Source organism: Strix aluco, chromosome 12, assembly GCF_031877795.1.
Source record: "Strix aluco isolate bStrAlu1 chromosome 12, bStrAlu1.hap1, whole genome shotgun sequence".
In the NCBI taxonomy this organism is placed as follows: Eukaryota; Metazoa; Chordata; class Aves; order Strigiformes; family Strigidae; genus Strix; species Strix aluco.
The window spans coordinates 19,996,575-20,019,867 of record NC_133942.1 but is presented as its reverse complement, the minus strand read 5'-3'; the positions used below and the strand labels follow the sequence as shown (position 1 = coordinate 20,019,867).

The following is a 23,293-nucleotide window of genomic DNA, read 5'->3' as shown; positions in this document are numbered from 1 at the left end:
GGGGCGGGACGGGGCCGGACGTCAGCGCGGCCGGAAGCTCCCCCGGGCCCCCCCCGGTTTGGATCCGCCCTCCGGCCCAGGCCCAGGCGGCGCCGCCGTGACCAGGGGGTGAGAGGGGCGCGTGGCGGCGGCGATTTGGGGCGGGGGGGGGTGGATGTGTAGGGGATGTATGGCTGTATGGGGGGGTGCAGGCCTGCGGGGGGGTGTACAGGGCTGTATAGAGGGGTGCACGGCTGTATGGGGGCGTGCCTGCCCGCTGAGGGGTGTACGCGGATGTATAGGGGGGTGCACGGCTGCGGGGGGGTGCACACGGCTGTATAGGGGGGTGCACGGCTGTATGGGGGGGTGCACAGATGTATAAGGGGGGTGCATGCCTGCGGGGGGGTGCACACGGCTGTATAGGGGGGTGCACAATGTATAAGGGGGGTGCATGCCTGCGGGGGGTGCACACGGCTGTATAGGGGGGTGCACGGCTGTATGGGGGGGTGCACAGATGTATAGGGGGGGTGCATGGCTGCGGGGGGGTGCACACGGCTGTATAGGGGGGTGCACGGCTGTATAGGGGGGTGCACAATGTATAAGGGTGGTGCATGCCTGCGGGGGGTGCACACGGCTGTATAGGGGGGTGCACGGCTGTATGGGGGGGTGCACAGATGTATAAGGGGGGTGCATGCCTGCGGGGGGGTGCACGGCTGTATGGGGGGGTGCATGGCTGCGGGGGGGCGGGGCATGTACTTCCGGGGGCTGTGCACGGCTCCGGGGGGGTTACACGGCCGCGGGGCGGGCAGCGCAGCCGGGCCCCCCCCGGCCGCGCGGTGCCCGTGGCGGCGGTCAGGGCTGCCCCGCGGCGGGGCTGGGCGAGCCGTGCCGAGCTCGCCCCTCACCGTGGCTCTCCCCCCTGCAGCTCCGGCCGCCCGGGAGGAGCCGCCCGTGCCGGAGGTGCATGCCCAGGGCGGGGGGCGATGAGGCGCTTGCTCAGGAGGAGATGGGTGAGGGGCTGCGCCGAGCCCCAGCGATGCACCTCCAGCTCCTCCGCCAGCCGCCCGCTGCCGGAGACCCCCAGCCAGGAGCCTGCCAGGGGCCAGCGGCGCATGAACCCCCTCAACATCCAGATGCTGTCCAGGAGCCTCCACGAGCAGATCTTCCGGGGGGCCCAGGTGCACTACTCGGCGACGGAGATCCGGAGGAGCGTGGAGCACCTGCAGCGCCATGACCTGTGGGGCAAGGAGACCTCCACGCTGCCCGACGTGGACCTGCAGCTGCCCCGCATGTACGGGGACAACATCGACGAGCATTTTCGCCTCCTGGCACAGAAGCAGAGCTTGCCCTACCTGGAGGCGGCCAACGAGCTGCTGCGGTGCGAGCTGCCCCCCATGCCTGCGCAGTGGGCTTGGCAGCTCGGCTGGACCCGCTACGGCCCTGACGGGCAAACGGAGGCTGTCGACTTCCCGGAGGAGCGGGCGGTGGTGTTGGACGTGGAGGTGTGCGTGGCTGATGGCCACTGCCCGACACTGGCCGTGGCGGTCTCGCCGCACGCCTGGTGAGATGCGGTGCTGGCTGCGATGCTGGGGTCATGCTCATCGCGGCGGTGGGGGGACGCAGCTTTGGGAAGGATGGGGATGCTCCCGAGTGGAGCCTTTTCCTGCAAACCACCATTGGCTTGCAGGGAAAGCACAGCAAAGCCCCCGAGCGTGGCTCTGGGATGTGGGACGTGTGTCCTGGTTAGTGAGCGCAGTGCTCCCCGGGATCGGTCGCCTCCCTCCCGCGGGTGGGATCCTGCTGAGCACCCACATCACAGCGGGTGCTTTTGGTCATGGGAGCCTCTACTTTATTTCTTATGGCTGTGGGGGTGCTGCCTGTCCTCCGCAGGTACTCGTGGTGCAGCAGGCGGCTGCTGGAGCAGCGCTACTCCTGGTCCAGCCACCTCACCCTGGCCGACCTCATTCCCCTGGAGAGCCCGGCAGGCGCAGGCTGTGCCGGCAAACAGGACTGGCCGGAGAGAGTGGTGGTGGGGCACAACGTGGCCTTCGACCGGGCGTTCATCAAGGAGCAGTACCTCATCCAGGTAATCGTGGTGCCGTTGCTTCGTGCTGGCAGCTGCAGTTTGTTACCCAAATAGTCATTTGCACTGGCTTTTCAGAGTTATTTTGGCAGATGTTGTTCTGCACAGATACCCCAGGGTTGTGCTTGTCTCATCTTGCAGAACAGGTTGAGGTTTGATGCCTTTAAGGGGAGGTATTCTTGCATCCCGTAAAGTTGGTGGAGGCTGCAGACTTGCAGCTGGGGACATGGCAGGAACCTTTAAGCAGCTTACAGCCTGCACTGGGGATGCTCTTGGCCCTCAAAAGTGGGGTGCTGGGAGGCAAAGTGTTTCCTTGACAAAAGCAGCCTGAGCAGAGGACTTGCAGCCCTGTAATACAGGGTGGTGCTTGCTGGCAGCTGCAGGACTTTTGGCAGCACGTTTCTCCTCTAGCATGTCCCAAACCATCTCTTTTTCTCTCCCCTGGTGTGTTCCAGGGCTCCCAGGTGCGTTTCCTGGACACCATGAGCATGCACATGGCCATCTCGGGGCTGACGGGTTTCCAGCGCAGCCTCTGGATGGCTGCCAAGCACGGCAAGAGGAAGGGACTGCAGCAGGTCAAGCAGCACATAAAGAAAACGCGCAGCAAAACGGAGGGACCGACTGTGAGTAAAGGAGCTGAGCCCCTGGCAGTGGCCTGCGTGGCAGGGGACTGTTTGATCCTGTAACAGGAGCGTTTGCTCCTGTATTGGGGCCATCTGCTTCTGCACTGGCAGAGTAGGAGCTGTTGGAGCAGCTCTGCTGGGTGAAGCTCTCCCAAGCGTTTCCACATGAGGTGGCCTTGGTTTAAAATGGAGCAGCAGCATCCTTTACTGCTCCTGATCTCGGCTGTGGCCGGTCCTTGTCCCGCACGGTCTGACCCCCCGCTTTGTTTGCAGATCGCTTCGTGGGACTGGGTGCACGTCAGCAGCATCAACAACCTGGCAGACGTGCACGCGCTCTACGTCGGGGGGGAGCCGCTGGACAAGGAGGCGCGGGAGCTCTTTGTGAAGGGGACCATGGCCGACATCAGGAGTCACTTCCAGGTGCGGGCGGCCGTCCCAACCTCCCGATGGGCAGCAGGAGCTGGAGATGGGAGCGGGGCGAGCGCAGCTGCTGGGGTAGTTTCCATTTTGCCACCCTTTCTTGTGAGGGCTTTGGGTTTGTCACCCCCATCCTCCCGCAACCCCGGTGCTTTGCCCTGCTCTCACCTGCCTCTGCCCCCAGGACCTGATGTCGTACTGTGCCCATGATGTCCAGGCCACCCACGAGGTGTTTCAGCAGCAGCTGCCGCTCTTCATGGAGAGGTGAGAGCTGCCGAGCTCTGGCTGGCGTTGGCCAAGGGCTGTGGGCTTGGCCAGCAGCGGGGAGGATCGTGGTCCCTCAGGGGATGGGATGCAGCTCCTCTTGTCCTTGGGGTTGCAGTGGGAGTTTGGGGCGGCTCTGAACCCCTTTTCAGGAGGGACTTCAGACCCTCTCCTGTAGGTGAGAAGGAATAAACAGCAGCACAGTGTGGCTGGAGGAGGCGAGAAAACTTAAATGAGGCAGATCGGAGTGGTACAGCTTTGGGGTTGTTGCACAGGGTTGTTTTTAGGGCAGCAATTTATGTGCAGAGCAGGTAGAATATACAGGGATCCTTACAAGTTTAGGGAAAGAACATCGATGGTCACGTGGGGCGGGGAAACGAGGTAAAGACACATTCATGTCTGTCATAGTCTGGTGCTTCCAGGGCAAATCTCCTCCAGCAGACATCTAATTCCTCGCTGCTTCGGGCTCTAGGTGCCCCCACCCCGTGACGTTTGCAGGGATGCTGGAGATGGGGGTGTCCTACCTGCCGGTCAACGGGAACTGGAAGAGGTACCTGGATGATGCTCAGGGCGTCTATGAGGAGCTGCAGAAGGAGATGAAGAAGTCCCTGATGAACTTGGCTAATGATGCCTGCCAGCTGCTGCATGAGGACAGGTACCGTGGGCTGGGGGTATAGGTCCTGCCGCTCACAGGACAGAGACCAGACACTGGGTGGTCCATGGGGGGCTGTGGGTGGGCGCTGGGGAGGGGGGCAAAGCTGCGGTGTGACAGCGGTGTGTTGGCAGGTACAAGGATGACCCCTGGCTCTGGGATCTCGAGTGGGACACACAGGAGTTTAAGCAGAAGAAGAATCCAGGGAAGAAGAAGAAGAAGGATCAGGACAGGAACAGCAAAGCCTCCACGACGGTGGCAGACGCAGACGGGTCCGCGCAGGAGTGGCAGGAAGGTGAGTGCTGGTGATCCCTGGGGATGAGGGATGCTCGAGGGGTGCCTTCCCACAGGTGTGCAGGTGAAGAGACATGGATTGGTGCCAGCACGATGAAGCATCGCTGGCCTGTGTCCCTGTGCTGGGACACGAGGCGGGGAGCTGGTTCGAGGTCCCCGTCCCCAGTGGGGTGGCACAGAGGGCTCTTTGCCAGTCAGTCTTCCTTGCCCCACCAGACCCTGGCCCCCCCAGTGAGGATGAGCTGAAAGCCCCTGCGAGCCAGGTCTGCCTGGAGCGTCTGAAGGAGACGGTCGCGCTGCAACCCAAGAGACTCCAGCACCTGCCAGGCCACCCGGGGTGAGTTGGGGACCCTGGGTGTCCCCGGGGCTTACCCTGCGCTGTCTGACCCATCCCTGTTGCTGCCCAGCTGGTACCGCAAGCTGTGCCCACGCCTGGAGGAGGCAGGGTGGGTGCCAGGACCCAGCCTCATCAGCCTGCAGATGAGAGTGACCCCGAAGCTGATGCGCCTGGCCTGGGATGGCTTCCCCCTCCATTACTCAGAGAAGCATGGCTGGGGCTACCTGGTGCCGGGACGGCAGGACAATTTGCTGGCAGCCTCCTTGGAGGCAGAGGGCCCTTCCTGCCCACACAGGTGAGGGGTGCTGAGCTGGGGGATGCCCCATGGAGGGGTTTGGGAACTCCCCGGGACCCTGCCCAGGTGCTGCCCTGGACCCTTGGGCCCCGTTGCGGGTGTGTGAGCCCTGCCCTCTCCTCTGCCAGGGTGATCGAGTACCTGTACAGGCAGCACTGCCTGGAGAAAGGCAAGGAGCAGCCCCCAGGGCCAGAGGCTGCTGTGGAGGATGAGCTGCTGGTGATGGACGGCAGCATGATGTGGCAGAAGGTGAAGGAAGGGATGGAGGGTCATCTCCGGTGGGAGGGACATGTGGGGCTGGGCTTCTTCCTGTGTGTGTGTGAAAACCAGCCCTGTGTGTGGCTCCATGTTAAATCACTGGAGAATTGGTGTTTGATCTGGCTTCCCCCATTGTCCCTCTGCTGCAGGTGGAGGAGCTGAGCCAGCTGGACCTGGAGGAGAAAATGGACAGAGCAGACCAGAGCCTGGCACAGGTAAAGGGAGTTTTCTGTGGGATGGGGTGGTGGATTGGTCCCTGTTTCCTCAGTTTCCCCCTCCTGCCATGCCTGGGGACATTCCTGGCATCACCTGTCATTGCTGGTCGCAGGGGGAGATGGATGAGCTGTGCAAGCTGGTGGACATGAGGAGCCAGCCCTTGTACCACCATGGCAATGGTCCCTACAATGATGTCAACATCCCTGGCTGCTGGTTCTTCAAGCTGCCTCACAAGGCAAGTTGGGTGCTCCTGGGGCTTTTCCTGGGGGCTTCCTGGCCACCCTGTGTCCCAGCATCTCTCGTCCTGCTGCCCAGCTGTGTCACCTTGTCTGTTACTCTGGTGCTGCAGCACTCCTGGGACCCCCCATGATCTTGTCCCATGGGATTGGGTGGTGGAAATGCATCTCTGTAGCTGGGGCAGGGAGATGCACAGAACTTTATTGATACGGAGTGGTGGCACGCTGAGCCCTAGCATGTCTTTTGCTGCTAAAGGATGGCAACGATAACAATGTGGGAAGCCCTTTTGCCAAGGATTTCCTGCCCCAGATGGAGGACGGCACCCTGCGCGCCGCTGTGGGCCGCACCCACGGGACCAGAGCCCTCGAGATTAACAAAATGATCTCGTTTTGGAGGAACGCTCACAAGCGGATCAGGTGAGCAGCTGCCTTCAGCTGAATCGTGACAACCCTGAGGGTGGGGGCTGTGTCGTGGCTGGGGGAGGTCGTGCAGATGTGGGGGGCTCAGCATCTCGCCTGTCGCGTGTCCTTGCAGTTCCCAGATGGTGGTGTGGCTGAAGAAAGGGGAGCTGCCTCGCGTGGTGACCAGGTATGGGGAGGAACAGCCCCAGCCAGGACCATGGTCCCCTCTGTGCTGCTCTGGAAGGGGTCTCACAGTATGATGCTCACCCTCACCTCTGTCCCAGGCACCCTGACTATAACGAGGAGGATGATTACGGCGCTATCCTGCCGCAGGTGGTGACTGCAGGCACCATCACCCGCCGGGCAGTGGAGCCCACGTGGCTGACGGCCAGCAATGCGCGGGTATGGCCATGCTCGGGTCCTTGTGGGGGTGTTTTGGGGCACCCTTTGTGTGTTCCGGACTGGTGGGAGCCGCGTGAGTTGGAAATAGGAGTTGGAGCTGGTTGCTGGGGTTTGAGGTGGCAGGGCTGGTGCTGGGCCCTGCTCTTGCTGATGTGCTTTGGCTTTGGGAGAGGGGAAGGAGTCAGCAGAGGTTTGTGAGCTTCAGAATTTGGTGAAAGGAGAAGAAAACACTGCAGCACTGGTTTCTGTCCTTCCCCAGGCTCCTCTTCTGTCCTGGAGAAGCCTGGGGGGAGTAACCAAGTGGGCACCACATGTGCATTAAACCCGGTTTTGACTTTCAGAGCAAAATTTAGGGGCATGGGGAGCACTGTGTTGGGACATCGTAGCTCTGGGAGGAAGGCTGCTCTTGTGCCACCGAGGAGAAGAGGGAGGTGCGGGGGTTGTGCTGAGCTGGGCATCGTGTCCCGCAGGCGGACCGGGTGGGCAGCGAGCTGAAAGCCATGGTCCAGGTGCCACCTGGCTACTCACTGGTGGGCGCGGACGTGGATTCCCAGGAGCTCTGGATAGCTGCTGTCCTCGGCGAGGCGCACTTTGCTGGCATGCACGGTGAGCCGGGGCTGCGCCGTGGGGGAATGGGTTTGCTGGGTAGCGGGGTGACCCCCGAGCCCCCTCCCATTTGGTGTCCAACCCCTGCTTTGCCCCGGCAGGCTGCACGGCCTTCGGCTGGATGACTCTGCAGGGGAAGAAGAGCAACGCGACAGACCTGCACAGCAAGACAGCCACCACGGTGGGCATCAGCCGGGAGCACGCCAAGGTCTTCAACTACGGACGCATCTACGGGGCCGGGCAGCCCTTTGCTGAGCGGCTGCTGATGCAGTTCAACCATCGGCTGACGCAGCAGCAGGCGCGTGAGAAGGCGCAGCAGATGTACGCGGTCACCAAGGGCGTCCGGAGGTGGGTGCTGCTGGGGGAAGTGGAGGGGCAGCAGGGACTGGGGTGGTGGCGGTGTCCCGGGGGAACCTGGGCATGGGTCACTCTCCCTTCCAGGTTTCATCTCTCCGAGGAGGGGGAGTGGCTGGTGAGGGAGCTGGACCTGGCTGTGGACAGGGCGGAGGATGGGTCAGTGTCGGCCCAGGATGTCCAGCGGCTCCAGAGAGAAGCTGTGAGAAGGTGAGATGCTCTGACCCTGCGCAGCTCTGGTGGCGTTGGGGTGCGAGGCGGGGGGAGCTGCAGCCCCGCAGGTGGTGGGCAGAGAAGGGAGATGGGGCTGGATAGTCCCAGTCCTCCCTCCCTGCCTCCCCAGGGTTGAGTAGGTTTGGCCTGGGGGCTCCTAGTCTCTCCCAGTGAAAAATTAGCAGCAGGAGGCTGCAGGGGTTCGTCTGGCTGCCCCAAACTGGGAGGGAGTGTTTGAGGTTCTCAAACAGGGTCTGCAGCCTCCTCCCACACTTCCAGTAACACGCCCCCCCCTCTGCCCTACCAGGTCCCGGAGGAAGAAGTGGAACGTGGTGGAGAACCGAGTGTGGGCTGGAGGCACCGAGTCCGAGATGTTCAACAAACTGGAGAGCATCGCCTTATCCCCCTCCCCGCAGACCCCAGTGCTGGGCTGTCACATCAGCAGGGCCCTGGAGCCTGCCATGGTCAAGGGGGAGGTAAGGATATGGCTCTGTGCTGCTCTCAGCTTGGCTTGTCTTCAGAAAGTTCAGCTCTTAGGTGCTGAAGACCCAGTAGGCTCTTGGAGCCATGTTGGAAGCCCCTTTCCTTTATCTGCATGCCATCAAGAAAACCCAACAACCCTGAATTTAACGGACTTCTCCCAGGAGCTATCCTATATTGGGACCAGGCCCTGGACCCCAGTGCTCTCTTAGCATCCATCTGTGTTTCTTTTCACCAGTTTCTGACCAGCAGAGTAAACTGGGTGGTGCAGAGCTCAGCCGTTGACTACCTGCACCTCATGCTGGTTGCCATGAAGTGGCTCTTCGAGGAGTTCGACATCAATGGGCGCTTCTGCATCAGCATCCACGATGAGGTCCGCTACCTGGTCCAGCAGCAAGATCGCTACCGGGCGGCCCTGGCCCTGCAGATCACCAACCTCCTCACAAGGTGAGATGTGGCGGCTGTGGCGTCTCCTGGGGACGAGCACCAGTGCCTCTGGGGTGGGACAGGTCAAGCTCAAGGGACTGGAGTGGCAGCAAAGGCATTAGCTTTGCCCGCAGCAAGCTGGCGCAGAGCAGTTTCTTTCTGCTCAAGGGAAGCTGGCAGCGCTGGAGGTTGCAGTTCCTTCACGTGTGACTCAGGTGGCTATAAATGGAGCTCGGCTTCGATTTCCAGGGATAATGTGCTGGCAAGAGAGGGATATCGTCAGCTTTTGGGTCCTGCAGAGACAGGGCCAATCGTTCTGCTCTGCTGGGGTGCGAGCGCATCACCTTCTGCTCCCTTCACGTCTGCCACCGTGGTGTGGCAGCAGCCCTTGGGCTTGATTGAGCAGCTGGGGGCCTGAAACTGTCCCCATCCCTCATCTCCCTGCTGCCTTCAGGGGTCAGGGAGGGCCATGGCTTGTCTCTGCTGTGAGCACCTGTGCTGCTGCCCTTCCGCAGCGTGGGGCGTTCCCGCTGCTTCCTTGCCTCATGCAAAGTTAAGCTCGGCCTAGAAAGCTCCTGACCTCAAAGGGCTCCCTTCGATCTGGCTCTGGCACATCCAGCTTTGCCAAATCCCCTTCCCGGCGCTGTGGGGTGTTTGGTTATACGGGAGCCGGCCGAAGCTGAGCTGTTTTCTCCTGCGCCGAGGCAGGGATACGGCAAACAGCCTTTCTGTGCCGGTGCGGCGGGGGCAGACGCCCTGACGTTCGTGCCTTTGTGCCGGTTCCTGCGAGCACAGGGCTTCCTGCTGGGAAAATCCAGCGTCTGCTCTGGCTGGGAGGATTAGCCAGCAGGGGAGGGCTGGGTTCTTCCTTTCTTCTGCGGAGGTTCAATGTACCGTTGCTCTGTTCCTCCCACATCCACTTTAGCAATACTTGACCCTCCTGCCCACCCTGGTACTTAAGCAGCACCTCGTCTTCCAGCTGCTGAGGGACGTGGGTGCAGAGTAACCTCTAGTGATGGCCACCAGTGCTCTGTGAGGCTCTGGCTGATCACAGCCAGGTGTGACAAGGCCAAGGGTGATGTGTGGCACCATCCCACCTGGTCTCTTGTTCTTCCAGGTGCATGTTTGCCTACAAACTGGGCCTCCAGGATCTGCCCCAGTCAGTGGCTTTCTTCAGCGCAGTGGATGTTGACCAGTGCTTAAGGAAAGAGGTGACCATGACCTGCACGACGCCATCAAATCCAACCGGGATGGAGAAGAAGTACGGCATCCCTCAAGGTGAGCGGTGTTCGTGCGAGCTGACCCCCCTCTGCACAAGCCTCCCCAGCTTAGGCGGAGCACTCGGCCTAAGCAGCCGTTCCCTGAGGGCTCCTCTGTGCAGCAGAGGCACCTCCTGAGCCCCTTTGCTTCCTGATGCATCGTTCTGCCCACCTGGGCAACCGCCACCCCCTGCCAGCCCCCCTCTACCTCTTTCTCAGTCCCCAAGTAGTTCGTGCTGCTGCTGCCAAATATTTCTGATGGCGATGAGCAGGGCCTGGCTGTTATCCCATGCACACGTGTGCTTTGTGCCCCTCAGAGAGGAGCCTTCCTGTGCGCTTGTAACACAGCCACGATGGAAACATTCCCTCCCTGAAATGAGGTGCCTCTACAACCCTGGATATTTTTCCCTGCAGACCCAAACTTGTTCAGTCTCGAGTGGTTTCTCTCCTTCCCCACTCCCCCTTAGCTCAGCACAGAGACCGGCCTGGGCCTTGCTGTGTTTTTCCCCAACAAGGCCTAGAGTCATCCCGTTTGCACTCGCTATAACCCTCGAAGGGCTGCAAGCAAACATTTAACTCTTGGCTGGGAGCAGCTTTAAACAGCACCTCCTCCATGTGCGGCAGTATTTTCCCAGATAAGGAGAAGAACCTGCCCTCAGATTTTTTTCTCTCAGTCATTGGACACATCAGACACTCCACCTTAAATAACCTTTATTAGGGGTCTTACAGGCAAAGGGTGCTTTTAGAAACAGGGCGAAAAGGGAGATTAAACAAGTGCATCGTATCAGGGTCAGCAAAAACATAACAGCAAAAGCAGCCTTGCCCGAGGAAGCTGTCGCCCCTCTGCTTCTCAGGAGCTGCGCACAGCACCACGCTTCAGCTCCAAGGCAGAACAGCTCGTGTTTCCAGCTTCCTACTGGTGCTGGTTCCTGCGTTCACACCACCACACAAACCAGAAGTTTGAATAAATTTAGGGCTTTTTGTGCTACACGCTCTGAACTAAAGCAAATCACGACCGTCACTCTTATGTTACACAGTCTGAGTGTACTGCAGAAGGCAGGGAACTGACTGTCCCATTGTCTTCCAGGAGAAGCACTGGATATATATCAGCTAATTGAAATAACCAAAGGTTCGCTGGAGAAGAAGTGATGACGCTAGAGTGCCAGAATGACAATTGTCCAGATCGCGTGCCAGAGCCTGGCTGTCCTTTCAGAAGGTCCTGGTCACTCTCTTTCCTTTTTGCTGTAAGAAGGGATGTTCCCGGGGAAGAAGATTTTGATAGCAGCACATTCGAATAGCAGAGGCGCTTCAGAGGGCAGTAGCCAGCTGTACAACTCAAGACGGGGGCCAGAGTTGCTGCTTGCGTGCCCGTGGGCACAAAGGAAGAACTCACAAGTATTTGGCAAGAGAAACAACAAACCATCGTCTCCATAGATGCAGTTCTCCGAGACAAGGGTGAGCCTGCCCCAGAACAGGCACTGTGGGAGGAGGCAGCAGCAACCTCAGCTTTACTTTTTTCGCCGTCTCTTCTTTTTGGGTTCCTGGTTCTCATCTGTCTGCTCTGCGGTGCTGCTCTGGAGAGGGAGGGAGAGGGTAGCAGTACACAGCGTGATTGTTTTGGTGTGTTTAGTCTAAGGAATGTTTACCTAAAGCAAGAAACCAGATGTGCAGAACAGGATTTAGCTCTTTCCTCCCTAACAAAATGACCTGAATATGGGACTCCTCTCACCCACTGAGACTTTCTCTGTGTCCCCCCTATTCATGGTGGAACTTAGACCCCAGGTTATGAAGGGCACAGGACAGGGACTGTTTGTGCTGGGTTTTAGTTTGTTGAAACACTCAGGAAAATATGGACAGAAGCACCAATAAAAACCTGGACAATCAGCAAAGTAGATGATTATTTTTTTTATCCAGCACAGGTTGTGCTGCCTTCACCAGCACTATCTAGTAGAGGAAGGAGAGGAGAACAATGCCTTGAGGCGTTTGCCCTGCCAGCTGTTTATCTACAAAACCAGTCCACATCATGCTGTAAAGGTCTGATCCTGGCCAGCCAGCAGGTCCTCAGAGGTAATGCTGATAGACCTCTCTGCTTGTTGTTTGCCTCAGCAAGGCCTTAAGAGCAGTCTCACTTCCCAAAGACCAGAGCTACAGACAGTTGGTGCATGGAAATGAAGGTCACTCAAGGCAGAGGCCTGGAGTGTAGGGGACATTAGCCAGACTAACTCCTTTGTATCACCTTAGTATTAAAGCAAGAGCTTACCCAGGGAAGACAAACTGTCCTGATTTCACACATACCTGAACAGCTCACAAATACAGTTGGCCTCAGAAGAGGGGGAAACATGTCAGTAAAAGCAGCTAAATTGAGTTCTGACCTGGTCGTTGTCTGGCTCATTTTCAGCATCCTCCGTGTTACGCTCCTGCAACGCGCTGTCCAGCATGGAGGCGTTGATGCGGAAGTCCCGGGAGGTGCTTAACTTCATGTATTGCATCAAGTTCACCTGCAGCAACCAAGGTGAAACCAGGGGGAGAGGACACTATGCCATTAGTATCTTAGTTTAATTTTCTACCCTGCCTGGTGCGTTGCACAGCACTGGGGCTGAGTCCATCATAGCAATAATGCAGGACTGAAGCAAAAAGTAGGTGAAAAACCACCTGCCCCCATGCAACCCAGTGAGCTGTTTATGGTTTTGTAAAAGCTAAGTGATTACCAGTTACTCTCACTCTCATGGAGTATCTCATGGTGGTGCCTTTATCTCCTTATGAAACAAGACTGAGGGAGCAGGGTGAGGAAAGCTAGCATTAGGTGTGAGTTTCTGGATAAGCAGAAACTTAGCACACAGTGCGAGTACTGCCATCGCCAGCTGCTGCTGCCAGTGTGACAGCACTCCAGTAGTGTTGGGCCAGGAGCTGGGGCAAAGGCTGGAAGTGTGGTAAGGTCCTTACACTTTCCTGCTTTGAGCAGCAGTGAAGATTTTAAAAGGTGGAACAGCAATAGCCCTCCACTATGCCACTGTCCCACCTAATTTAGGTCACAGAAGAGCTCTGGTTTACGTTACCTTTGATTTCTTGGAGAGGTGAATTAGGAACTTCTCATATTGCTCTATTGCAAAAATCAGGTTTGGGATTGGCTTGGTGTCCCGAAGCACCTTAGCCTGGAATGCAGAAAGGAGGGTGACAGATCAGATTTGGAAGTGAGCAACAATGCTGCAGCATGACATGAAGAGCTCAACACTCCAGTTTAGAAAAGCATCTTCAGTAGCCTTGCTCCATACCAGTCCTGCCCCAGCAAGCCTTGCCAGTTTGTTACTGGTTTTAAATTGGCTCCCACAACGGTTCTGCAGTGAGGCTCTCCCGTGTATTGTTTTGTACTTTGACTGCAGTCCACAGCCCTGATGTACCTGACAGCCAGAGCAAAGCTTCCTCTGCTCCAGCTCTGCAAAGGCATCACAAGCATCTGCCTTCCAGGCAATGAGCACATTGCTGTTTCACCACATTTTTGCCCTGTTTATTTACCACCACTGATGTTTGTTCCCCATGGTGCCAGGAGTGGTAAAAGGATGTGCAGCATTTCAGCCCATTTCCATACACTCGGGGAACAGCTAGGAAGATCGTGCTTGTGGCTTTTAAACCCTTAACATCACAGGAGTGTCTGGGACAACTGAGAAGACAAAGGAGATGCTGGCTGGGAGCACAAACAAAGGTCATAAAGAGACCAAGAACCTGCCGGCCTGCTCACTTGCTCCCAACCAAATCATCCCGCCCTTCTCAACTGCCTTAGTTTAGTGGAAGCCACTACTTTAAATGTACTGATAAAATTAAGAAACACTTAAACAGAGTGCAGTATTGGTTCTGATATATTAGACAATTTCTGTAATTTCATAGCTTACCCCAAATGATAAAATATCAGACAAGACAGATCATCCTGACTTTACCTTTGTTTCATGTCTGTGAGCTTTTATGCTGCATTTAGTGAAGGTGGCTTTGGTTTTGGTTTTTGGTTGTTTTTTTATTTGTTTGGGGTTTTTTTTAGACTTTTCTCCAAAGTTAAGGTACAATAAATTTGATTTTTACTTACAGGCTCAAATGACAATTTCTCATTGGTGATCTATAAGAAGCCACCAGGTAATACAAGCCTTGAAGTATGATCCCAAGTTCAAATACAGCCCATGTTCTAATAGAGAGTGAGTCAATCTTACCATGACTGTGGAGATTGTGGCAGCTTCATCCTCTTTCTTCTTCCTTTTCTTCTCTTCTGCAAAGCTTAAGCTCTCACTGTGGATGTTCTGGAGGATGCCAAAAGATGTGGCATTAGAGGGTAAGCAGGGAAGAAAGGCCAGCCAAGTAAAGCCAGAGATGTCCTGGCTCTGGCCAGCTAACAGCATGTCCAGCTAGATGGCAGAAAGGTCATACAAGATACAAGAAGGATGGGTTTGGGGGTAATCTCAAAAACAGAAGGAAGGAAAAGCTAATTTCATAATTTATACATTCAGAAATATGTATGGGTGAGAAGTCCCCAGGAGTGGTAGCTCTGCACACCACTACACCTTCCCCAATATGCCATGTCTGTTGTACAGTTCCTCACTCAAGCATCCAATTCCTCTCCAAACAGCGAAATCCCATCTTCAGCTCTGCAGTTGTTGGCACCCACATTACTTTACACTGTGATGACTGCAGTGTTGTTGACCTTTATTTGCCATTGTGGTTAACAGCAGTATTAATCTCGTCCAAAAAAAATAAAAATGGCATGAACAGAGGTGGGAAAATAAAAGATAAACCAGCTCCCCAAACACTCTTCCTTCCCTGCTCAAGCAGAAATCAACATGCTTGGTCCCAACGGTGCTGAAAAGCCTTACTCTATTATTTGACATAGTAAAGCTTGAAATACAAGAAACTCAAATCATTGTCAAGAAGATTAATAATCCCCAAAGGTGCCCATGTATTGCAGCTGATACACCACTCGGCATCAGATAGCCTGATGCTGACTGATAGACTTTTGCCACAGTTAATTTAGGCCTTACCTGGACATAAGTAATGAATGAATAACACTGTGGGGTCAAATGGGAACCTGAGAGCTTCACCTGCGAAGAAGCAGAGAGGTTGGTGTTACTCCCAACTCAAGACAATGAGCCATTTCCTCCAGCAATTTGCTCACACTCACCAGCTTTTCTAGCCTCCCCGGAATGGTACTGGAGGTGCTGCGGCAAGCTTGGATATACTGCAAGGAAAACAGAATAGTTCCTTCTAGGTAGGCTGTTTCCAGGCAGGGCTCAAAGCAGCTCATCTAACGGCACAGCGGGGAGGGCAGGATTTACAAGAACTATCCTCCCCAGTGGGTTGCTCTATCCCAAACGCCATGTCTGCACTCCAGAGCTGTGTGAGAGCTAAGGGAATTCACCACCTTGTCTCAAACTAGCTCCACTGTCCCGTTTTTATGGCACAGTTTCCCCGGGTCCGATGCTTCAAGCCTTAGATGGGAACGAGTGGCAAGGGCAGGACTGCCGAGCACTGCGAGAACACCGCTAGTGCCGTCCGTTGTGGCACGCAGCTGCGTACAGAGGAACCGACAAAATACACGGGAAAGAGCCACTCCAAGCCACGCACAGCTAAATTCAGCCCGAGAAAAAGCTTTCCTTTGTCTCCACTGGTACAATTAGAACTGCTGCAGAAAGGTCGCAAAATTGAGGGCATGAAAGCCAACAGAATAAGGACTCCGCTCCCGCAAGAGATCAACAACGCGGTCCTGAGCGGAGCTGCTGCCAGGGGTCACTGTGAGCTTGCTGTAGCAGATGGGGAAAAAGAGTTTTTAGATCCCAGCCAGCCCACTGTCAGCAGAGCAGCACTCACATGTTTGATGAGGGAGGTGAGAATTGCGTATGTCTTGCTGAGGCTCCTCAGCAGCGTGTCCACACAGCTCCCTGCAGGGAGTGCTGTCTGTACCAGCTCATGATAAACTGTCAGTAGAGTTCCCAACTGCAGAATTACACCTTTCTCCAGAGCCTGGGTTTGGTTTGATGCCTGAGAAGAGTCTTCTAGAAGACAGACATGAATACCTGGTGAATGTGTGTCTAATGAAGCCAGTTACACAGGTGGGAGGCACAAAAGATCACCTTTGTGTCTGGTGCACAAAGCACCAGTGTGGCACAGGGAAAACAATCACTGGAGGGATTTTGTGACCACACTTTCTATCTTACATCGTTCACTTGGAACCAGCTCAAGGGAGAGTTTAACCAGCCCTCAGATGATGCTACCTCAAAATCCCAAAATATCTTTTGGGTCCCTGTCTTCATCTGGTTTTGACAAAGGTATAACAGTAAGAAATGGACCACTTTTATTACCTGATGTGCCTGATCCCAGACTGGTGAGTTTCTTGATAAGCCAGTCCACCTCTTCAAGGACCTTATCTGCCTGACCCAGAACGAGCAGCTAAGAAAGGTGACAGAAACACCAATAACAAAAATGGTTTTTGAAGGAGTTTGGCATGACAAGAATCTACCAGCCACTTGTAGCAGAGTAGCCCTGGACATTGCAGCTTGTTCCAGACACACTATTTTGACTCACACAGACAGTAGGGGCTGCAGTCTTGGTATTCACTATGGCGAAATGGGACCGACTCTCCACTTCTATGTCCTGGCCAGAGGGAAGAAAACAAATTCTAGTGGGTAAAACTTCAGCTGCTGTCACACAGTTTGCACCAGAGGCGCACTCAATTCTGCCCTGACAGCACTAATTGGTAAAGAGTTAGGCTGCTTCTGCATCATACCTGATCTATGTCTCCCAGGCAAGCGTGGATGTCTTGTGCGAGTTCACGCAGCAAACTGACAGGACTCTTGTACAGAACATAGAGACTGAAGAGCAGAGACAGCAAACCCTTGCAGCAGGCTATATCCTCTGTGGGGAAGGAAAAAGAAAACACATTACCAGGTGCAGAGCTCCCCTAGCTATTTAGGAACATCAGACATCCAGTGAGGGAAAGTCTCAGATTCAGTATGGATTTAATAGTCTGCATTCCCAGAAAAGATACACAGTAGGTGAAAATCCTATCAAAATACCACAGTTACAAAAGCAGAGTTTACAGCATCGGGCATCCCATATAATACTGCAAGGGGGAAGTATGGCACACTGGAGCCGTCAGCTCAGAAAAATGACCAGAAGCCCTGAGGAAGCGCAATACAAACTCTGGCAAGAGTAATATCTTTCCAGAGTATAAATCCAGATTTGAGCAACAGATGTGCTAAATAACAAGGGAGAAAAGTCAAGTAAGTGGCTTCTCTTCCTTCAGCAATGCTAGTATTTATAGAGATGGAGTTTCTTCCCTAATACTCATGCAAATAACCACAATGTCATGGCAATCTGCCACAGAATGGGACCTGAATGTATCTGTAACAAAGAGGTAAAACCAGGACAGACAACAGCAGAGCACTGAAGGGTCTAACAACAGACCTGATATATCATATCTAAATATGCTCCCGAAAGCTTACTTACCAAGATCATTTTCTTTGCAAACTTTGACTGTCCAAGTGAGGAATTGAAGAAACTGTGTAAGGGGAGAAAAGATATCATGGCTTTGAAACAGAATTCAAAGCACAAAACTAATGATTAAAAAAAATTCAAGACAATGAATCACAGCAAAGGGAGATGAGCAGTCCCCTTCTGGCAGCAAGGCACCCAGCCATGCTCTGTGAAGTTTCACAAGGGACACTTAACCTACTAACAAGTGAAAAGCTGAGATCCAGGACAGGCGAATGGCTATATGTTCCCTTGGACAGAGTAACAGCTCCATTTAATTTAAAGTAAATGATGACTCCAGACTTCTGGCACACTTTTAGTGCAGTCCCTAGCTTGTAAAATTGGGGCACTTTAGAAAATGCCTCCTTGCACGGAAGGAATTAGGCACTGAGCCAGTTTGGACGGGTCACAAGTCTGCTGGCCTTTTTTGGCTCTACTCCCACGTGGAGGCCATACCACAGCTAGGCTCTGTTAGGAGTCTCTGCTCAGGCAAACAAGTCATTCAGACTCCAGGTGCCCAAAGGCAGGATCAGAACGTGCTGGAGTAGGGTGGGAAGACAACTTGTTCTTAACTGTCCTTGCAGGTGTTTGACAGGAGCGTGCTTGATAATGTAACAAAAATGTCACTTTGACAAGGTCTGGTCTGCAGGAGAAGGCAGAACACACACACATATGTCAGAGCCCTCAGATGTCAATTCAATCTGATAATCTTCTTCCCACACCTATGGCTACAACACCCATCCCTGCCGCCCCAGGAAGGTCGTGAAGTACCTGCTGAGAGGCCGGATCCAGGAGTTTGGACAAAGTGGAGAGGACTGTGATGAGTGACTGTGTTTCCTTGGAGCTGAAATCATCTTCAGCATGGCTGAACTGGTTTACCAGGGACCTCTGATCAGGGGAAGGAAAGACAAGAGCCCCATAGTGTGCATGCTTGTTGTATGGCCATTTTAAGAAGCAAATAAAGAGAAGCTACAGCAGATAAAGGAATCAGCAACAAGGAGAATGACAAAGAAAATAAAAAGAGGACTCGTCTAAAGAGCGAGTGCTGGTTTTTGTTATGAGTGCTTACATAGAGACCCGCATGATTCAGTGTGACTTTTACAATACTCAGGTAAGTTTATGCTGCACTGACGGACCCTATAGCTCTGTAAACATATGTGCACTTCAGTCCAGCTCTGCACAGCACCCTGAGAAGCTTTCTTTAGGGATCAGAAACTTTTCTGAATGGCCAGTGAATCAGTGTCACCATTGCTATCACATACTCAATCCTGTGGTCAAGCAACAGAGAGCCAGCACCGTTTTCTGCCAGAATTACCAGTGCTTTGGAACACTTGCAGCACACAGTGGTACTTACCTGAAACTGTCGGATCTGGAAGGCAGCTTTCTCTGTGACATTAATATCCGTTTCTTCTGCGTCACCATCAGTAATATCTGGCAGAGACAGAGAGGTGCAGAAAAAAGCTAAATGCCAAGAGCAGAATACAGGATTTATTTCCAAAAGTGGGAAAGACTGCAACAGCTTACAGCTAGAGGAGGAATACAGACTACAAAACTGTGGTGAGCACAAAAATGTGTTAAAGGCAAACTTCAAATAGACGAATGCTATATCAGACCCCCACTATCCTCTGCTGACAGACTGAGAGCTCTGTAAAAGCAGGTAAAGATATCTCTGGAACTTGCCTCTGGTGTGAAAATCAATGCTAGTAAGTGTGCCTTGTTACTGAGAGACAGGGACCAGACCCCTCTCTCTCTAGTTATGGGTAACGGGCGCTGGGTCCCTGACTGCCCACACATGGGCTGGAACACAATGGCTAGAAACCAGAGCAGAATTGTACCATGCACCTACCCAGGGCTTGTAGAAACTGGGGGATCCTGGCAGCATACAGCTGCTGCACCGTGTTGAAGATCCGCAGCAAACCTTCCAAGCACAGAAGTGAAATGCTTTTGCCCTTCTTCTTCCCCGACTCTTCAACAACAGTGGGAATTGAAGTGTACCTCCAAAGCAGAACCCTACGGGATGGGAGATGAGTTAACATCACACGCTCCAGTAAAGCTGGCTGCACAGTGCAAGAACTAGAACAGGGCTAATCACAGATTCTACTCTTAGGATCGTATTTTTAATATAACTAAATTGGAAGGTCTTTTCCTATAGGAGAGTGGAGGGAGAAGAGATCCATTTTTAAAAAGATTTTGTTTCAGTGTCAGCAAAACAGCTACTGCATTTTTCCTGCAGTGTCAAGGGACCTTCCAATCCCATTTCAAGTCCATCTTTATATATTCATTTCTTCCACCCGTCTTTCCTTCTGTCTTAGACTACCCAAACGCTGACCACTGGTGTCAAATCTGTCAGAGACGAAAAGAGTTTTTCTCTTGGCAGTTTGAATCTGTGAAGTGTCAGATATCACTATAGGGCTCTATATAAATAAAATCAGAAAGGTAAAGGCAGGCATAGCAAAGGAAAAAAGCTTTGAAGAAAGCAAAATTGTTTGGCCCAAAGGAGAATTTTCTATTTGTAGGCAAACATCTTTTCCCTGCTCCCTTAAGCCCACTTCTTCCCTTTTTTGTTCCCTCTACTTTCTTCTCATTAGTTCTGTCGCCCGCACAGACGATCTTATTCTACTTCAATGTCCAAACACGCAAGACATGTAGCTCATATGCAGTCCTAATGACTGCAACAAAAATAGCCTCTATTATTTGGGGCAAGACACAAAATGGACATTATTCATGGCAGGGGTAATTTGCATTTTGTGCTCTCTGCTGACTGGGATCTGAAAAGACCCCATGTAGATATGACCTAGATCCCAAAAGACATTTACATGGTTAACATTCTTGGATTTCCAAAGGATTAGATGCATGAATGTCTTCAAGCATCTTGCAAAAATCCTAAACAAATCTGTTTTATACTGTAGCTAGAAGTGAATTTTAACTTCATTGCATACCAGAGGCTTCAAGAATCCAGCCTGTTACCATCATACCTCCTCTGTGACAATGAGTGATGAACCAAAAGTCAGAAAGAGGCTGAAAATGAGAGTTTGATGGCATTTGGTTTTTCCAGGCCAAATACCATTATTAGAGCTGTATCACTCACTCAGGCACAGAAACTGTAGCGCCTCCACTTGATTTCTCAGGAGCAAAGAAAGGCAAGGATCTCAACCCAGTAATAATAACTGTTTGAAACAGTTATAGACTGCATTCTTCTTTCAAAACTCTACCTGAGAATCAAAAATCCCCAAAACACATTGCTGCTTTTTAGGGCTGATGTCTTCACATGCCACAGTGACTCACCGTGTGATTTTGCAGAGGTTCTGAAACAACTTCTCAGGATTTTGTCCATCTGGTCCATCAGTTTGTCCTGTCTCCTCCAGCTGCTGCACCTTCTGCAGAGCTACACTGACAGCGTAGCGCAGGAACTCTGTGCTGGAGCGCAGGACTGCCAGGCTCTCCTCATGGCTTTGGGTGTTGTCCCTGAAGAATCAAGAGCACTGTCAGAGAATTGAGGATGCACTGAAAAAGCACAGGGATGGCCTATGAGATTCAAAACCTAAATAGGCATTTACAAAGAAAATCATTAGCTGAATTCAGGGTGGAAAAGACCCTTTGTTTTGGTAGCCTGTAATGAACACTTGGAGGATAGAGTTCCACCAGCCTTTCCAAATACACTAACAGACATGGTTTGAATGGATGTCTGGCTTTGTTCCATAGAGGACTGGAGCTCTAACACTGGAGTCTGTTGTCTGGGGAATGGCCCAGGACTGGAAGAGCAGAGACTCTCTGAGGTCTTACAAGTCATAAGCAAGGTCCAGGAAAGCTGGTTTGTCAATACCAGGAGTTGCACAGCCATGGTTCCTGCCTGGACTATGATGCTCTCCAGACAACAAGTGCTGCTACCACACACGCTTTGTACAGCAGTGAAAGTGCCCATACTGTGCACGCAGCACACCAGACAGCCAGCACGAAGACACCACGAAAGCAGCTTGTGAACAGGCCTTAAAGCTACGCCAGATGTGACAGCTTCTCACCTGAACAGAGCTGTGAGCAGAGTAGATACAAAACCCATGGACAGGAAGCTCCGTGCAGTTTTGTTGCCCAAGGTAGATTTGTTCTTTCCGGCTTTCTCCTTCAGGATTTCAGAGAGTTTGTTGTAACATGTAAAGAGGCCTAGGACATCCTCAAACTTGTTCTTACTGCAATGAAATAGTAGAAAGCATTCATGGAGAAAATCCAGTCTTATAGCTTCCATTTGAAGCTTCAGTTGCCAAATTACACAATGACACTTTCTAAATGATAAAACCACGACATATGACATCTCCCCGCCTCCCTAACAATGTATACATCCATTCCTCCTTGACCTGCTCTTCTACAAAATGTCACATCTCATCTCCCACAACACATGACATTCAAAAGGAAGACAATCCCCAAGGTTCTATGAATGTCTGTTTTCACACTCAGAAAACATCACTCTGATTCTGTGCTGCACTGTTATCCTGTGCTTGCAATGAGGCTGTACTCTGAAGAGCTAGGCACAGTATAGCACAGCTAATGCCAGAGGGTAATATTTGATGTTTTACCTGAAATTCCCTATGTTGAAATTGTACTCAATCAGGACCTCACAAATTCCCATCACCTGAATGGCGTAGATGTTATTCTTTACACCGACACCAGAAGACAGAGAAAAATCTGCCGATTTATCCTAAGAAACAAGCGAAAAATCTTTTCAAAACCTGACAAGAACTCAGTGTCTTCTTCCACTGAGTCAAACTGAAAATCTGATTTTACCAGTTCAAAGTCTTCCAACTCGCTCTTGATCATTCGTCGTGTGACAGATTCTAGCATCTCTTCAAAGTTTTGCTCAAATCCCACATCCTCCTCCTCATCGTCATCCTCAGCTCCTTGGCATAGATGCACAGTGCTATTATACCAGGCGAGACAGTGTTGGATACAGCAGAGCAGATGGGCCTGAAGGAAGCAGCCACACAATCACACTCAGCCTTCTAGTTGGAGGTCACTGGCAGAAGTGGACACAGGCCAGACTATTGTAGTTGGATGCAAAGAGCCATAGCTGCCTTTGGAGGTTCACGTGAGCCTCAAGAATATGCCTCATTCCTAGAATGGTGGGGTCTGTAATCCTACACACAGCTACCCAGTTCCAGCTTCAATGTTGTCTACCTGAGCTTGCCTATACGGGATGTAAAGACTTAACTCCCACTGCTCCCTCAACCCAGCTACCTCAACTGCTGAAGGAGATGGAAAGGGAATTTCCAAAAGGGCTCCTGCTCTAGTTGAAGTGTCTGCTCCCTTCCTGGGTGTGCTACTGCAGCACAGCACGGAAGCTTCCTTAGGGGAAAACAACATGATTAATTTGAATTTGTTCCCTCAGAAATCCAATGAATCATTGAGGTCTCATCTCCAACAATTTCAAAGGAGCAAAACCAAAGGGCAGATTCTTCCCCCTGCTACACACATACACACTGCACGACTATTTTATATGGAATTAAGTTGAAGGAGGGGAAAAAAAAACCCCAACAGATGAGCTCAGTAGAGGATAACAGAACCACACTATTCCTAGAGCATTTTTCACACAGGTCCCCTAAACCACTATGCTAGTGGAGCTTTAATAGATAGCCTGAGACAGGCGTGAGATGCCCAGCTCTATTGTCATTAAAAGAATTGCTCCAGGCTAGAAGAGGCTGAAGAAACACAAGGTATTCAGCTCATGTAGCGGCACAACTAAAATGCTATGGAACAGACAAGCTTGCAGCTATGGCCAGCCAGTATAGCTCTTACCAGTGGTTCTTGCAGAAAGATTTGATCTCCTTGAGCCATAATACATCCCTCAAGTTTCAGTGGAGGCAGGAGGTCTGGCTGGGGCAAGTAATATTGCTTTATCTGTCACAGAAAACAAGAAATAAAAATAACCAGTTACTTGGTAACTGAGCTCTTAGGTTGTTTGAAAACAGAACATGATAATCTTTGTACTCCATTCTACAAAGC

General features: G+C 52.7%; 2 protein-coding genes across 2 annotated transcripts in view; one reads left to right on the top strand and one right to left on the bottom strand.

Moving 5' to 3' along the window:
- Nucleotides 1–29: 29 nt before the first annotated feature.
- On the top strand, nucleotides 30–11,685 carry POLG (DNA polymerase gamma, catalytic subunit). The gene is made up of 23 exons (XM_074837751.1): nucleotides 30–108; nucleotides 905–1,540; nucleotides 1,870–2,065; nucleotides 2,518–2,685; nucleotides 2,959–3,105; nucleotides 3,287–3,366; nucleotides 3,839–4,021; nucleotides 4,153–4,313; nucleotides 4,529–4,649; nucleotides 4,720–4,944; nucleotides 5,073–5,193; nucleotides 5,352–5,417; nucleotides 5,531–5,653; nucleotides 5,911–6,071; nucleotides 6,190–6,243; nucleotides 6,341–6,458; nucleotides 6,929–7,064; nucleotides 7,166–7,412; nucleotides 7,506–7,628; nucleotides 7,939–8,107; nucleotides 8,350–8,558; nucleotides 9,655–9,815; nucleotides 10,884–11,685. The coding sequence occupies exons 2-23, from the start codon at nucleotides 963–965 to the stop codon at nucleotides 10,943–10,945; spliced, it is 3,609 nt and encodes a 1,202-aa protein (XP_074693852.1). The 5' UTR covers nucleotides 30–108; nucleotides 905–962; the 3' UTR covers nucleotides 10,946–11,685.
- The window catches only part of FANCI (FA complementation group I), a 24,646-nt gene continuing 12,585 nt past the window's right edge, over nucleotides 11,233–23,293 (bottom strand). The window contains exons 19-37 of the mRNA XM_074837750.1: nucleotides 23,087–23,188; nucleotides 22,079–22,258; nucleotides 21,871–21,992; nucleotides 21,322–21,486; nucleotides 20,588–20,767; nucleotides 19,149–19,312; nucleotides 18,657–18,733; nucleotides 18,074–18,190; nucleotides 17,279–17,330; nucleotides 16,557–16,684; nucleotides 16,355–16,423; nucleotides 16,132–16,219; nucleotides 15,641–15,825; nucleotides 14,955–15,011; nucleotides 14,815–14,874; nucleotides 13,993–14,079; nucleotides 12,853–12,948; nucleotides 12,169–12,294; nucleotides 11,233–11,370 (exon numbers count right to left, since the gene is read on the bottom strand). Of these exons, the coding sequence (XP_074693851.1) occupies nucleotides 11,305–11,370; nucleotides 12,169–12,294; nucleotides 12,853–12,948; nucleotides 13,993–14,079; nucleotides 14,815–14,874; nucleotides 14,955–15,011; nucleotides 15,641–15,825; nucleotides 16,132–16,219; nucleotides 16,355–16,423; nucleotides 16,557–16,684; nucleotides 17,279–17,330; nucleotides 18,074–18,190; nucleotides 18,657–18,733; nucleotides 19,149–19,312; nucleotides 20,588–20,767; nucleotides 21,322–21,486; nucleotides 21,871–21,992; nucleotides 22,079–22,258; nucleotides 23,087–23,188 (2,121 nt within the window). The 3' untranslated portion in view covers nucleotides 11,233–11,304. The remainder of the gene's footprint in view (nucleotides 11,371–12,168; nucleotides 12,295–12,852; nucleotides 12,949–13,992; nucleotides 14,080–14,814; nucleotides 14,875–14,954; nucleotides 15,012–15,640; nucleotides 15,826–16,131; nucleotides 16,220–16,354; nucleotides 16,424–16,556; nucleotides 16,685–17,278; nucleotides 17,331–18,073; nucleotides 18,191–18,656; nucleotides 18,734–19,148; nucleotides 19,313–20,587; nucleotides 20,768–21,321; nucleotides 21,487–21,870; nucleotides 21,993–22,078; nucleotides 22,259–23,086; nucleotides 23,189–23,293) is intronic.